Here is a 13,722-nt window from a genome sequence, read left to right on the forward strand (position 1 = left end):
TATCTAAATCAGTCTTGCAGATCCTGGAGCCTTCCAAATAGGATTCCTGGAAGTTGAAATCCAGATCTGGATGGTTCCCAACTGGGGTTGGAGTGAGAAGGCTGATTAAAAATATTTGGGCTATTTGGGATAAAGAAACAGAAATCAATATTGTGTGCTCTGACTCATTAAAATGGATACTTTGTAGTTTGGGAGGAAAGTATTCTCTGCTAATTACACAATAGTTTTAAGCCTCTTTATTTGAATAAACTTTTTACTGGGGAGACCAATTGGAAAATTGTGTAGAAATTCAGGCTATATATTACAAGTGAGATTTCCCAATGTTTTTATTACTAACTGGCTTAAATGTAAGCTGACTTCACTTGCATAGCCTGATGGGTGGACGAAATAAACATTTGAGTAAATTACGTATAGTATAGGAGAAATTTATTTTTAATAGGTTCTTCTTTCCGCATATATATATATATATATTTAAAAAATCATTAATACTTATAGAAACATTTGTTAACTGCCTTAGTTTGACACAGATCATTTCCATCCATTCTTGCCTCTTCAGATGGATCACAGTTCTCCAGCCCTGCTTCTTATGAAACGCCAAAAGATGGATCTGGTAGCTTCTGCAGGAAAAGCACTCACCACTGACTGAATTCATCCTATTGAAATGCTACATGGGATTAGAATACTTGGAAAGGCTTCTTAGAAAAGATTTATGTGGACTTAGTGCAATAGCTAAAAGGCTTTTAGCTTACAACAGAAACAGAACATTTTATCACTGATGTCCAGGACAAAGAAAAATCACCAATGATCACTATTAAACACCACAGGATATTGGTGCAATGGACAGAGCCTGGGATATGCTTGGAATATGCAAGAAAAAGCTAGAAAATTTTGCATTAAAATACACACACTGATTAATATCATCTTAACAGATTAATATACAATGAAAACCAGCAATTTTTCTTTTGGGACTGATGGACAAAGAGTTGGAAAAGTAATGTAACTTTTTATATGCATAAAGATTATTGTATGCATAAAGATGGAAGGATTCAGCATTATCCCCAATGGAGGAACATTTGGTAAAAATGATGGAACTTGCTGAGATGGCTAAATTCATTTCTTTGGTTAAGGAAAAGACAGTATCTAGGTTTATGGCTAACTGGAAATCCCTTACAGACTTTTTGCATGAAATAGAAAAAAAGGAAATGATATATGGTTTTGATGATTAAACAGGATATAGAAAGAAGAGAGGTATGTTGTAACCATAGAAAAAAGTTATTACTGTTGTAAAGAAAATTGGAAGCTATTGTTTTATATTTTTCTGTTTTTCTTTCTTGCACCTTTCTTTGATTTCTTTTTCTTTATATTACTTTGTGTTAGTTTTTTATATTCTCTAAAAATATTTAATAAAATTATATATAAAAGGAAACGTTCTTTACAGTAGCTTGGACCTAAACCTGATTCTCAAAGCAAAAATGTGTATTTGATTACTTCTTCCTGACCCATTTATTATTCTTCCAACTGTGGAGAATAGTCACTTCTTAATACTTACTTTTCTGCTAAAGCAGGGAGGAGATATAGCCAAATTAGTACCAAAGTAATCATTCTTAAGCGATATAATACTATTAAGACTGAATAGACTATGCAGTTTTTAGACAAGGCTAGGTTAAGCATGTTAAGTTTTAGAATAGAAAACTTTTGTAATTATAAAAACATACAATTTCAAAAGTTGATACAGATACCCATTTCTTATATTACTCTTGACAATATTCAGCCTCTGCTTCTGTTTTTGTTGTCAAAAAGTTCATATGATTAAGAAGTTGTAACGTTCAGATACATTCTTTGGGGCAGGGTTTCTCAACTTGGCTGTTTCAAAAAGTGTGTAATTTTGGGAGCTGAAGTTCACGCATCTTAAAGGTGCCAAGGTTGAGAAACACTGCTCTCAGGCAACGAAACAACAAATTAGCTCCATCGCCTATGTGACAGTCCTTTAAAAACTTGAAGTATTTAAAGTATAAAAGATGTCTATAGCAAACCAGGTCAGATACGGAAGACTGGAAGTTAAGCCTTTCCTTAGAAGCCTTAATCTTTACATGCTGCTACTGGCTCACATATGGTAGCTCCTGCTGCCATTATTTATCTGTTGTGGGCACCTTATTCCACCCCAATGTGTGCAAGAAAGGGCCCTCACAACCTGTGTTGTCTAATGACAAAAGATCAAAAAGCAAAAAAGCAAATTTCTATCTTATCACTTCCTGATCTTACAGCTTATGACCATTCCCACCAGTTATATACATTTTGATCTATATGTATTTCTTGTAGATTTGATTTAGCGCTCTTGATAATTTAAATATCAATATTTAAACATGGTTTTAAATATTGATTCTGTTTTCCAAGGTACTCTCAACATTTATTCCTTTCTAGGGCCTGTTTATAAAAATGTTGAATAGATCATATAAGAACTCTGACGTACTTCACACATACCCATCCAAGTTAATGTGCAAGTTAAATATTCATTGTTGGTATGGTTGCAAGGCCAGATATTGATCCTTAAATAGCATAATCTAGCCCACAAATATATAAACAATAGTAATTTATTTCTTGCCTTGTTCTACTAAAAGGTTCAGCATATAGGGAAAACTAGGATGCCTCTGAAAGGCCAAGCAGAGATTGCATGGCAAAGCACATTAGACCTATCCTAATATTCCCAGGAAGGAATATTATACATCCTAAGGAAACACGAACAAAAAACAGCTCTTTCCTTCAGAAATATTTAATTGTGTTGATAAAATCCTAACATATTTTTATCACAGTGTGAAAAATGCTCTTGGCCAGTACTGCCCCGCAGAAAAGGATTCAGGGCAGCTCAAGAGGCAGGATGCTACACAGCAACTAAAGCTCTCTGGAGCAGCAGTTCATCATGGGAGATGATGAGCAATACCAACTTACCAGGCGGCACTCCAAATCCCACCATATGTCACACTACACCCTGAAATGCAGCTTGGCACTAATGCATAGGTCAGAAAGGGCAGTCCCAGTTACCAGGGGACAGCCCTAGCAGAGCAGTTTGCCTCTCTGACACTGGGAGGCGTGGAGCTCAATATCCCCTCCTCCATTATGAGTTGGGCTCTGACAAGGGCACAGTATGGCTGGCTTAAAAAAATAAATAAATACCAAGATTGGAAGGAGAAAGAATGACTGAGGACAAAGACTGCTGGCTGGCAATATTCATCCATTTTCTTTTCCTCCACTGCTCAACAAAGAACCGTTCTGCTGCAGGAGAAGGGGCTGCTCCTTGGGTCCAAAAAGGCAGAGCTAAAGTGTCTCTCTTTCCTTCAAGCCAGCCCCTTGCAAGGTCTGAGTATGCCCGTGGCCATGTTCCCTGAGAAGATTTATGACTCTGAGGCAGGCATTCAGGCACCCTCACCAAAGTCACTGCACAGCATCACAACTGGAGAGGGAGCTCTTTGTCCAGAGTCCAAATGATTGGTAATTCAGGCCTGGGCAGGGTGTCTCTGGAATGGTGGCTGGAATAGGAACTGTGCTGTGACTACTGGAAAGTGAACTCTGTTGGAGGGAAAGGGAAAGTGAGGTTAGAAAAGGAGCAAGAAGCTTTAAAGCAAGTTTGCCTACTAGAAATGGACAGATGTTTGTATTAGGCTTAGCAAATGTCTACTGTTGATCTGTGCACAGCATTCAAGATCTGGAGAAAAGGATCTCTCTCTCTCTTCTGAATAGTCTCTTCCAGTGCTAACCAGTGGACCAGTCACTAAAATAGATGAGACTGAAAGGAAGCCAAAGCAACTATGGATACATAAAATAAGACATTTGTTCAGGCTGGCCTTAGCATTAGAGATTTATCTAGAGTAGCATTTCCATCTGAGCAGGTATCAATATCGTTACCAATGCAGAATGACTGCATCTGCTGAAGGTATTCTTGGCCGTGGCTCCCTTATCTTCTACTTCGCCCATCTCCACATTCAGTCATCTGCATCAATCATCCAGATAAATCTCAGGCACGTAACTATCACTTTGTGAATTGGGCAACAACTAGCCAACTCAATTTATCCACATGCCCTTTGCTTGGCAAGGAATTTGTTCCCTGAATGTGTACTCAACAAGCCCAGTCATTACAACAGTAAGTTTCTGCGTGTGTATCCTCAGATTGTAGTATTAGTACAGAAAGCAGCAGCATTCCATTCCACAGCAGATTTTAACCCACCAGCCCTTCCATAGACCAGTGATATTCTGGAGAAACCTCGTCCTTGCTGAAAAAGATCTTAGAACTAGCCAAGGGATTCCACTCAAGGGACTGCTACACAGTAGGATATGGTGAGGCAAAGGGCCACAAGCTCCAGTAGCACAAAGCTTCTTTTGGACCCTTCTGAATCTAGACACCAGCTGTCAAAAGTCTCCTGTAGCTTCCCCATGACTTTCCCACCACACACCAGAGATCTCGCCCTGCTTACAAGGTCATGGCTTGCGGGACTGATTCTCATCTGTAGTATGCAATGTTGTATTTGCTGTCGGCTGCATTCGGATAGCATCGCCACCTAGGGAAGGCACACAGTATATCACGTCCATTAGCAGCAGTTTCATGTATTTGAAGCAAAGGAACAGGAGGAAAACACAACTCTCAACATTCCATAACAGTAATTATTTGTCTATGCCCTAGACCTGAGATTGGCTGCATTACAGGGGGAGGGGAGAGGGTCTAAACTTAATAGGTCGGGGGGAGGGGCTGAGGGTCTTAGCTTTCAGGCTGGTTATTATTTATTGTCTGGAATATTCACATTACTGTACATGGGATACAAAAAAACCATAAGAGATAAAAATATGAAATATAAAATATAAACAAATGCCTAGATTACAGATTTAAAAAACTGCTTCATTTGTCACAGCCAGGAAATCAGCAAAGTCTCCATTATAGGCTTTATTTTGGCACTGTCACTATGTTGGATAGATTGTTTTTTGGCATTGCAGTCACAATTTGCTGGTGGTATTTTGCCCCACTTATAGAGGGCATCACACATCTACCATAGACAGTGAGCACTTGGTTCAGTGTTGTCCATATTCACGATTTCAAGTTGACTAGAGCAATGGATGCAATCAAATCGCACATGGGATTTTATTATCGTTTTTGTGAGGACCCTCAGGCTCTTCTCTTTTTAAAAAACTGTATTAGGCTTATGTTAAGGTTAGTGTATGCAAATTCCATTGGCTCAAGGACTATGCTGGAACTTTGCACAGCATGGTATTACCAGATGCAGGTAAGGCCATGATCTTAAATTCTTTGCATTTCTTAAAGGGTGAAATGCTGCACTCTTCTGCTTTTTTAGCTCCCTTAAATTCCCCAAATTCCAAAATCATCGAATCACAGAGTTGTGGATTTTAAAGAGGTCACATGGATCATCTAGTGCAGGGGTGTCAAACTGCCGGCCCGCGGGCCAGACGCATCACGAAGAAACCGCGCCTACCCCATTGCCGGCAATGGGGAAAAAGTTCTGATACGTTGCGCGATGTCACGTGACGTTGCAAGTTTGACATATCTGATCTAGTCCAACCCTGTGCTATATGTAGGAAAACCAATTAAACTATCTTTGAGAGATGACTATCCAGCCTTTTTTTAAATATCTTCGGGGATGGCAAACCCACAATGTCAGTAGCCAGATTGTTGTATTGTTGTACAGATTTATCCCCCCAGGAAGCCCCCAGGATTTCTTTAAGTAAAAAATAATATCAACATATTCTGAGGAAATGTAAAAAGTATGAGCAAACCGTGAGGGTTTACACTGCATTTGTTACACCTCTGTCTTAATGCAGATTTTTTTTTTGTATGTTTCCTGTTCAAATCACTGGAAAATAGTGCTGACCAAGTTTAGATCAGCATTGTATGCCACTTTCAATCATAAGAAACATAGTCTGTGTGGAATAGTTTCCATTTTTCCTATCAGAAAACCACAGAAAAACCACCAGAAAATTATTAATTTTTTCCTGTTATTAATTGAAGAAGCTAAATAATGTGTTGTTAATAAGCAGTCAGCTAATTACTTGATCTCCTGCTGATCAGAAGCTAGCAAGAAGTTAGTACTTGCAAGAGGTCTCTGGAAGGCAGGAAATGAGGGAACAAAAGGGCAGAACTCATGTGAACATGTTCTGTGCATGTGAGGAGAAATACAGGGTGCATCTGACATATCCTAGAAAGAGGTGCATATGCCAAAAACTCCACTAACATTTCCCTTGGCTCTGGGGGGGTCAGCAAGTGCACGAAACTGAACTCCATCCTTATCCCAGTATTTGCCATAACAATCTCACCATTATCTTCTGCACGGATCTGGGCCTCCAGGTCTTCAGGATTGACATACTTGTAGGACTCATCGTCTTCAGGTGGGCGGCATTTCCCACAGCAGAAGCAGCAGCAGCAGCAGCAGCAGCAACATGTAAAGATGCCACAAAACGCTAGTAATGTCTGGAGAAAGAGTACAAATGATAAAATTAGTTTCCTCTTAAGAACAGTCAATATCAAACACTCATTGTCACAGCAATAGCTGGCTTCTGGAGAAAAGAAAAAAAACCACCTATCTGTTCCTCTTCCATGAGCCCACCTACCTTGAACCAACACTTGGACATGAGGAAGTAATACTTCACACTTTCTTCCCCAAACTGTTCAGACACATAGAGTCCCATGGAGCCGTATTCATCATAGAGAGGCCTCTTGTTCTCATCACTGAGAATTACATTGGCATTATTGATCTCCTTGAACTTGTCTGCTGCTTCTGGATTATCAGGATTCTTATCTGGGTGATATTTCAAAGCCAGTTTCCTGGGGAGAAACATGTGGGTTTACATATTTAAGTCACATTAGCAAACATCCTCCAAAGGGTTAACAGATTATGAGCCCTCAAAGCTCAGGGAAGTCAACAGCTCCTTCTATAGTAAGAGCTATTGACTAGGCTCAGTCTCTCCTTCTGTCTCCTGGTAAGACCAGTCACAGAAAGAGGCTCTAGACAAATGGCTTAGAAAAAAAAGCATCATGGGCAAAAGCAGAGTTCTCAAATACCATCACTAGACAGGGTCTCTCGGTTTTAGCAACTTGATCTCCCGTCTGGACCACTGCAATGTCCTCAACATGGGGCTGCTCTTGAACAGCATTTGGAAGCTTCAAGTGGTGCAGAATGCAGCAGCACAAGTTATTCTGTGCATCCAACGTCCACGTTCTATGAGCTGCATCGGTTGCCAGTGTGGTTTTTGGTGCAATTCTTAAGAGGGATGGGGGGGGGGGGGAGGAGAAAGATTCCATAACGTGGGTGCCGTGGCAGAGAAAGTTCTCTAACAGACAGGACCCGTGGCATGCCTTCTCTTCAAATCTGATGGAATAGGCAGAGGTGATCAGGGAGAGGCAGTCCCTCAGATATTTCACCCCTATGCCATGAAGTGATTTAAAGGTTAAAATCAGCACCTTGAATTGGACTCGGAAGTAAACTGGCAACCAACGTAGCTTGGAGAGCAAAGGTATAACATGTGCCATTCTAGGGATACAGATAATTGCCAGCGGTGCTGTATTTTGCATCGTCATACAGTTGATACCCCAGGACTACTAAATGAAAGACTACTCTGCATAAGCCCAGCCTGTAGAATAATGTAACATGTTCCAAAAGTGTAATCCTTAATGAACAGAATAGCAGAAAATGCATTTTCTGAATCCCAGAAACTTGATTTCTATTTAACACCTTAACCAAAGGTATGCTAGTCAATTCTGTAAATATACCCACAAATTTTAGCAGCGCTAGCCTGCTAAGGGGTTATCAGAGACCTCTGATGTTAGATGATCAAAGTTCCCCTGCCTGGCTTCTTTCTAGGGTACAGGAGGAGGCAAAGCATTCTGTATCTCTGTTTGTGACAATCTGCTTATTGTTTTATATGAAGTTTCTGGTTGCCTCCAACTATCACAAGAACCAAAGCAAGGGGACTCCTGTGAAGTCAAACATCTTGGAAATAGGGAAAGCTGACTTAAAATCCAATCCGAGAAAGACAGAATAGGTACCCAACCTGTATGCTTTCTTGATGTCTTCTGGGGAAGCACCCTTTTCCAAGCCCAGGATGTGATATAAGCTCTCTCCAGCCCGTGACATCTTCCTCTGTGGCCGGCCTCCTTCCGCCATCTTGTTCTAAATTAAGCAGCAATACAAAGGGCTGAGCTATAGCACCAAAAAGGGGGTGTCATTGCAGAAGAGAGTAAATGCTTATAGATCAGAATGTCAGTTGCTACACAGGGGTGCAGATAACCCCTGCTCCACGTCCCACTGTGAAGGAAGCAGAATCTGGATAGTATTCAGGGAACGCATCTTGTGCTGTGGAAAACTCTTGCTCATGTCCTTTGCTTGAGGATTATATCTTAGTCTGCTAAAAGGATGAGAAAAGAAACCTTATGTAACAGATCCTAATTCTGTGGTCCTTGGTAAACTGCCCTGGCATGAGGAGAAAAAAATGGGGGAGGGATCAAATAAACAGATACCTTATTCATCAGAAAGTGAAGAAAAATATAAAGCAATGACACCACCATGCCAGGTTTTGCCCTGCTGCTTGTATAAAGCAATGCGGGCCAACAGGATGGAGGACATGTTTTCCCCTCCCTCTTTGGTAAATAATTTGCCTTAAGCCAGAGAATTTACGCATTTTGAGTCCCATTTTATTCAGCTATAAGTATAGAAACCTTCAACTCACTGTGTAATCCTCAAATAAGGCTTCAGCTCTTCTTGGTGCTTTGAGGCTGTTTATTCATGGAATCAGATGACAAAACTAGGCAAGATTCAGTTTTGGTTCTAGCCTTGGTCTTCTGCCTCAGATGAACTGGCTCAATGCAGAAAATAATGACATGGCCATCTGGGTCAACAGAAGCAGCTGATCTGATTTATGGCAATGGTTATTATTTGGAGCCAAAATGAATATTATTTATTAACACTGCAGGGCAGTGGCTCAGCTTTTCTCCAAGTACTTGCAGCTTTACCTATTTTAAGTCAGAATTTTTCTCTAAGCCCAGCCTCCTGCTTAGTACACAGTAAGGCCCTCCTGTTATGCTACCAGCCAGCAAAGTTAAGACAGCCTGAGCAGGCTTTGCAAGACTGAATGTCTTAGTCAGATTAATCCCCCAAAGGCTGAGTCATTTCATTTGAAATGCCAATGGAATGAGGCTGTCCTGCACCAGGCAGAGGTTGGGTGAGTTTTCTGCAGTCATCAACATTGAACACTGCTAGTAGTTAGGACAGTAAACAGTGAGCGTGTGTTGAATGGAAGTTAAGAAAAGTAAGATCCTATTATTTAACTTCCTAAGCAAGAATTGCAGTATATATGTCTAGCAACTTTCAAAACATTTTGCTAGTTGCCTTGCTTAATCAGTATTTGTAAGCTGCTTGTTTCCTTTAATTTATGGGCCACAAACACATTTATTCATAGCCAGAAATCCATCTAATTACAGTAGCTGAACAGAAAGGCTCTGGAAAAAACGGTATTCTTTCTTCTTCAAACCAAAGTTAGAGCCAACCTTATAAAATATTGATGCTCGGTTCCAAAAGCTTGTGGAAAGATAAAATCAAGATCTGCAGGTTACAAACTTTCCAGTTGATTTCATTTTCCAAAACAGCTCCCGTTTCAAAACAGAGAAAGAAAAGTACACTTTTAGGCCCATCCTGTGTGTGTTTTCAACCTTAAGAGCTTACTTTATTTATTTATTTATTTTATTTTAATTCCATTTATATCCCGCCCTTCTCCGAAGACTCAGGGCGGCTTACAAGCTTAGCAGTAGCCTTCATTCTATGTATATGCCTGCTTATTAGGGCTTTCACACACACACCAAGCGGCATTATTACAAAGTCAGCTTAATTGCCCCCAACAATCTGGGTCCTCATTTTACCTACCTCGGAAGGATGGAAGGCTGAGTCAACCTTGAGCCTGGTGGAACGCGAACCTGCACTAATTGCAGGCAGCTGGTGTTACTTAAGGAGGCATTAGCCCACTACTCCACCAAGGCTCCTTTATCTTAACTTTATCTTAACAACACAACAAGAAAAGACACAGCACAACTCAAATTGCTCCCTGTCACCACAAACAAAAACACAACTAGCAATGTTAGTAGGCATGCAGTGTTTTGGGGGCTTTAGTGTGTCCTGAACAGATACAATCAACCCTGTCACTTCAAGGGCTTTATATGACATTATCAAGATAAGGTCAAGATGAAATCATCGTCATCATCCTACTGCATGAGATCCCCACATAGGCTTATGGAACTTTCTTCCTCTTCCTCCTCATTCCTCTTCCTCCTCTTTAATTCTGAAGTAAAGTCAATTTACAGTAAACTTTATTGCCACCTATATATATATATACGCATTCACCATTTGAAATGTTATTTTTCAAAAGCTAAACTTCAATAACAATTCAAGAGTCTTATTTTTGCATTCCACATCCAAAAATATTTCCTGCCTTTTGCTAAACAATTCGCATTTGCTCCTGGAGATAGCCCTGTGTATTCAGGAAATAAACTAATCTGATTTTTGAATTGTCTGAATTGCAAACTTCCAAGTTTCTAGCATCTAAACAAATAACAGCAAGTGCTCACTACATGGGTTTCTGTATATCACATTTTCCAAAACCATCCCATTCTTAATATTAATCACAATTTTTTTAATCCAAAAATTGACAATCACCTCTGTACAAGGTTTTTTCTTCCATTATTCCCTGTATAAGTTTACAAAGAACAGAAATAAGCGCAATCTTCTATTATCTAAATAATGCCCAATTTACCCAATACTATTATTATGTATTTGCAATGTATGGCAGTGAAAGTTGGACCATATAAAAGGCTGAGCGCCAAAGAATTGAGGCCTTTGAACTATGGTGCTGGAGAAGACTCCTGCGAGTCCCTTGGACTGCAAGGCGATCATACCGGTCAGTCCTAGAGGAAATCAACCCTGAGTGCTCTTTAGAAGGCCAGATCCTAAAGTTGAAACTTCATTGGCCACCTAATGAGAAGGAAGGACTCAGTGGAGAAGAGCCTAATGCCGGGAAAGATTGAGGGCAATAGAAGAAGGGGACGACAGAGAATGAGGTGGCTGGATGGAGTCACTGAAGCAGTAGGCGTGAGCTTAAATGGACTCCAGAAGATGGTAGAGGACAGGAAGGCCTGGAGGAACGTTGTCCATAGGGTTGCGATGGGTCGGACACGACTTGGCAGCTAACAACAACAACATTATTATGTATCATAGCTGAATTTCTTAAAGGGACAAAATAACACAAAACAAAACAACCAACATTTTGTTATCAGCCCTCCTTAGTTTAGTAAGAAAAGAAGATGCACCAAAACAGCTGAATCCTTATTTCCTTTCTTGCTTGCATTACCCAAAGGAATCAGACATTCCATGATTAACCTGCTTGTTCTGGATATCCCAAATTGATTAGTTATTATGCAGCCTTTATAATTAAACTATGATTAGCTTCTAAACTGTAATTACAGCCTGGAAAGGTTTATCCATTATATTGATAAAAATATGCAAAGTTCCCTATTTGCTACACTGACTCCATAGAATACTCCAATATTTTGGTAGCAAAATAGGTAATGGCTTGACTCATAAGAGGTTGAAAATAGATGAGCTATAAAACAGTTGTTCTCAAAATAAATTATACAGCAATGGAAGGTCTCTGGTGCCTGTTTCTCCTGGACAACCTGCTTCTTGGCTCATTCTCCATGTCAAAAACTATTTAAAGTATGCTCCAAGGCATAATTTATGGTACAATTTTTCAGACTTATGTTCCATGGCAATTCCATTAGAGACTAAGGTTAAAAAAAAAGTTCACTGAAACGGCCAATCTTCTATCAATTTTCTATCTATTTGTTTCTTGATTTACCAGACTCTATACTCCTGCCACCCAGATATCTTAAACTTCCTTTTTTGCAGCTTCAATAACTTTTCATATCCGATTCCTGTTTTTATGCTCTGACAGGTCGCTCTCTTCCTTGCCATGGCACCATGTAATTTTCACAGTCCCTGGCATGTTAAATACGTTCTTTTAGTGCCAAATTCTTGCTAGAGAAATCAAATAAATACATACATAGCATAACACACACATTCCCCACTTTTGCTATCCCTATAATTCCCCATCCTTCTACAAACCTGGATTTCTTCGGTTTCGCCCTGGATCCACCTCTCCTTCCCTCTTCAGTCGCCTCCTTTCAAAGTCCAGTTACCTTTTACCTACAGTACAGAAACCGCTGCCGTCACTCCTTCGTACAGCGTTCGCCTAATCTCTCGGGCCTAACAGTTTACGTCCAGAAAAATCCTATTATTTCCGCCCGTCAATCCTACTGATTTAATCAGAGTTTGCAACTCCCTAAACTGCACGGCGCGCGTCTCGCGGAGGACAAGGAGAGAGGGGAAAAAAAAAAAACAGCTCCTCTCTCACGGAGATCCAGATAGGCCAAAAGCGCAAAGCCGCCGGACACTCAAGCCACGTCTCCCTCCGCCACTCGCTGCTTTTACCCCCCAGACCGGCCCTCAAGCCCACCTACCGCTGGCTCGTTTGTTCCGCTCGCAGAAAGTGACCGGCCGACCGGCCGACAGGGTGCTCACTGCGCAAACGCGGAAGTGTTTACGGTAGATTAGAGAACGGCGAATTGTGAGTTTGCGCGGCGGGAGGAATCCGCTGGAGTTCACGCCGAAGAGTTGGGTAAGAAGCTTGCACAGTCCACGAATATCTGAGGTCAGGGGTCTTCAAACTTGGCCCTTTTATGACTTGTGGACTTCAACTCCCAGAATTCCTCAGCCAGCAAAGCTGGCTGAGGAATTCTGGGAGTTGAAGTCCACAAGTCATAAAAGGGCCAAGTTTGAAGACCCCTGATCTGAGGTCTTTTGAGATCTTTCCTGCTTCCTGAAATGGAGAGGGAGAGAGAGAGAGAGAGACAGCTGAGACTGCTTTTGGTGCCTTTGATTTGATAGCTATGATTTTGACTGACCGAGGTGTATGAATTCAACCGAGTGTGGTTTATTCAGTCGTGATTAAAACCCTGGTTTAGCATAATGTGAACAATCAAAACTATTCGGATTTGACAAATTGCAATCCAAACGGGGTGAAGTTTCAATTTACTCCAGAGAGCAGCTTCTCTAGATTATAACTTTGTGGGCCTGTAATACTGCAGATGATGATGATAACTTTACTGTCACTTTGAATGTACACCAATCGGCATACATCAAAATGAAATTTCGTTGCATACAGCTCTCAAAGGGTCACCACCTCCGATATATACTCCTTGTTCGGGGCCCGCTCAAATTTCAAATATATTCTTACAATAGTTCATTTAGTAACTGTTTGAAGATACAACGGCACAGAAAATGACTTATGACCGTTTTTCACACGACTGTTGCAGCATCCCCATGGTCATGTGATCAAAATCCAGATGTTTGGCAACTGGTTCATGTTTGTGTCGGCTGCAGTGTCCCAGTCATGTGAGTCCCTTTTGTGACCTGACAAGCAGTCAGTGAGGAAGCCAGATTTACTTAAAAACTGGATCACTAAATTAACTGCAGTGATTCACTTAACTACTATGGCAAAAAAGGTTGTAAATTGGGGCAAAACTCACTTAACAATTTTTTTCACTTAGCATCAGAAATGTTGAGTTCAATTGCAGTCGTAAGTCGAGGATTGCCTGCACCAACATTTTTACTTTATATTAGAGAT

The 13,722-nt window shown here is 40.7% G+C and overlaps 1 protein-coding gene across 5 annotated transcripts; it reads right to left on the minus strand.

Annotated features, from left to right (window-relative positions):
• Window positions 1-409: 409 nt before the first annotated feature.
• On the minus strand, window positions 410-12,805 carry DNAJC5G (DnaJ heat shock protein family (Hsp40) member C5 gamma). Of its 5 annotated transcripts, XR_014024614.1 has the most exons (8): window positions 12,557-12,804; window positions 12,162-12,242; window positions 8,047-8,165; window positions 6,607-6,820; window positions 6,313-6,466; window positions 4,467-4,550; window positions 3,172-3,564; window positions 410-653 (listed from the first exon to the last, which is right to left on the minus strand). XR_014024614.1 is itself a non-coding variant. In XM_081313822.1 (7 exons), exons 3-6 carry the CDS (start codon window positions 8,157-8,159, stop codon window positions 4,471-4,473), a joined length of 561 nt encoding a protein of 186 aa, XP_081169948.1. In that variant the 5' UTR covers window positions 8,160-8,165; window positions 12,162-12,242; window positions 12,557-12,804; the 3' UTR covers window positions 2,755-3,564; window positions 4,467-4,470. The 5 variants fall into 5 exon arrangements, 4 of the variants coding, with proteins under 4 accessions (XP_081169948.1, XP_081169951.1, XP_081169949.1 ...); XM_081313822.1 differs by lacking the exon at window positions 410-653 and having other exon boundaries at window positions 2,755-3,564; XM_081313825.1 differs by lacking the exons at window positions 410-653; window positions 12,162-12,242 and having other exon boundaries at window positions 2,755-3,564; window positions 12,557-12,805.
• Between the last annotated feature and the right edge of the window lie 917 nt (window positions 12,806-13,722).

Source organism: Vipera berus (assembly GCF_964194415.1).
Source record: "Vipera berus genome assembly, chromosome: 1".
NCBI classification, from domain to species: Eukaryota; Metazoa; Chordata; class Lepidosauria; order Squamata; family Viperidae; genus Vipera; species Vipera berus.

Excerpts from the sequence above, each read along its gene's own strand:
- DNAJC5G (XM_081313825.1), bottom strand. The coding sequence starts at position 8,159 with ATGGCGGAAGGAGGCCGGCCACAGAGGAAGATGTCACGGGCTGGAGAG. Across the intron at positions 6,821-8,046 it reads GACATCAAGAAAGCATACAG|GAAACTGGCTTTGAAATATC; the intron begins GTTGGGTACCTA and ends GTTTCTCCCCAG. Across the intron at positions 6,467-6,606 it reads TGTCCAAGTGTTGGTTCAAG|ACATTACTAGCGTTTTGTGG; the intron begins GTAGGTGGGCTC and ends CTCTTTCTCCAG.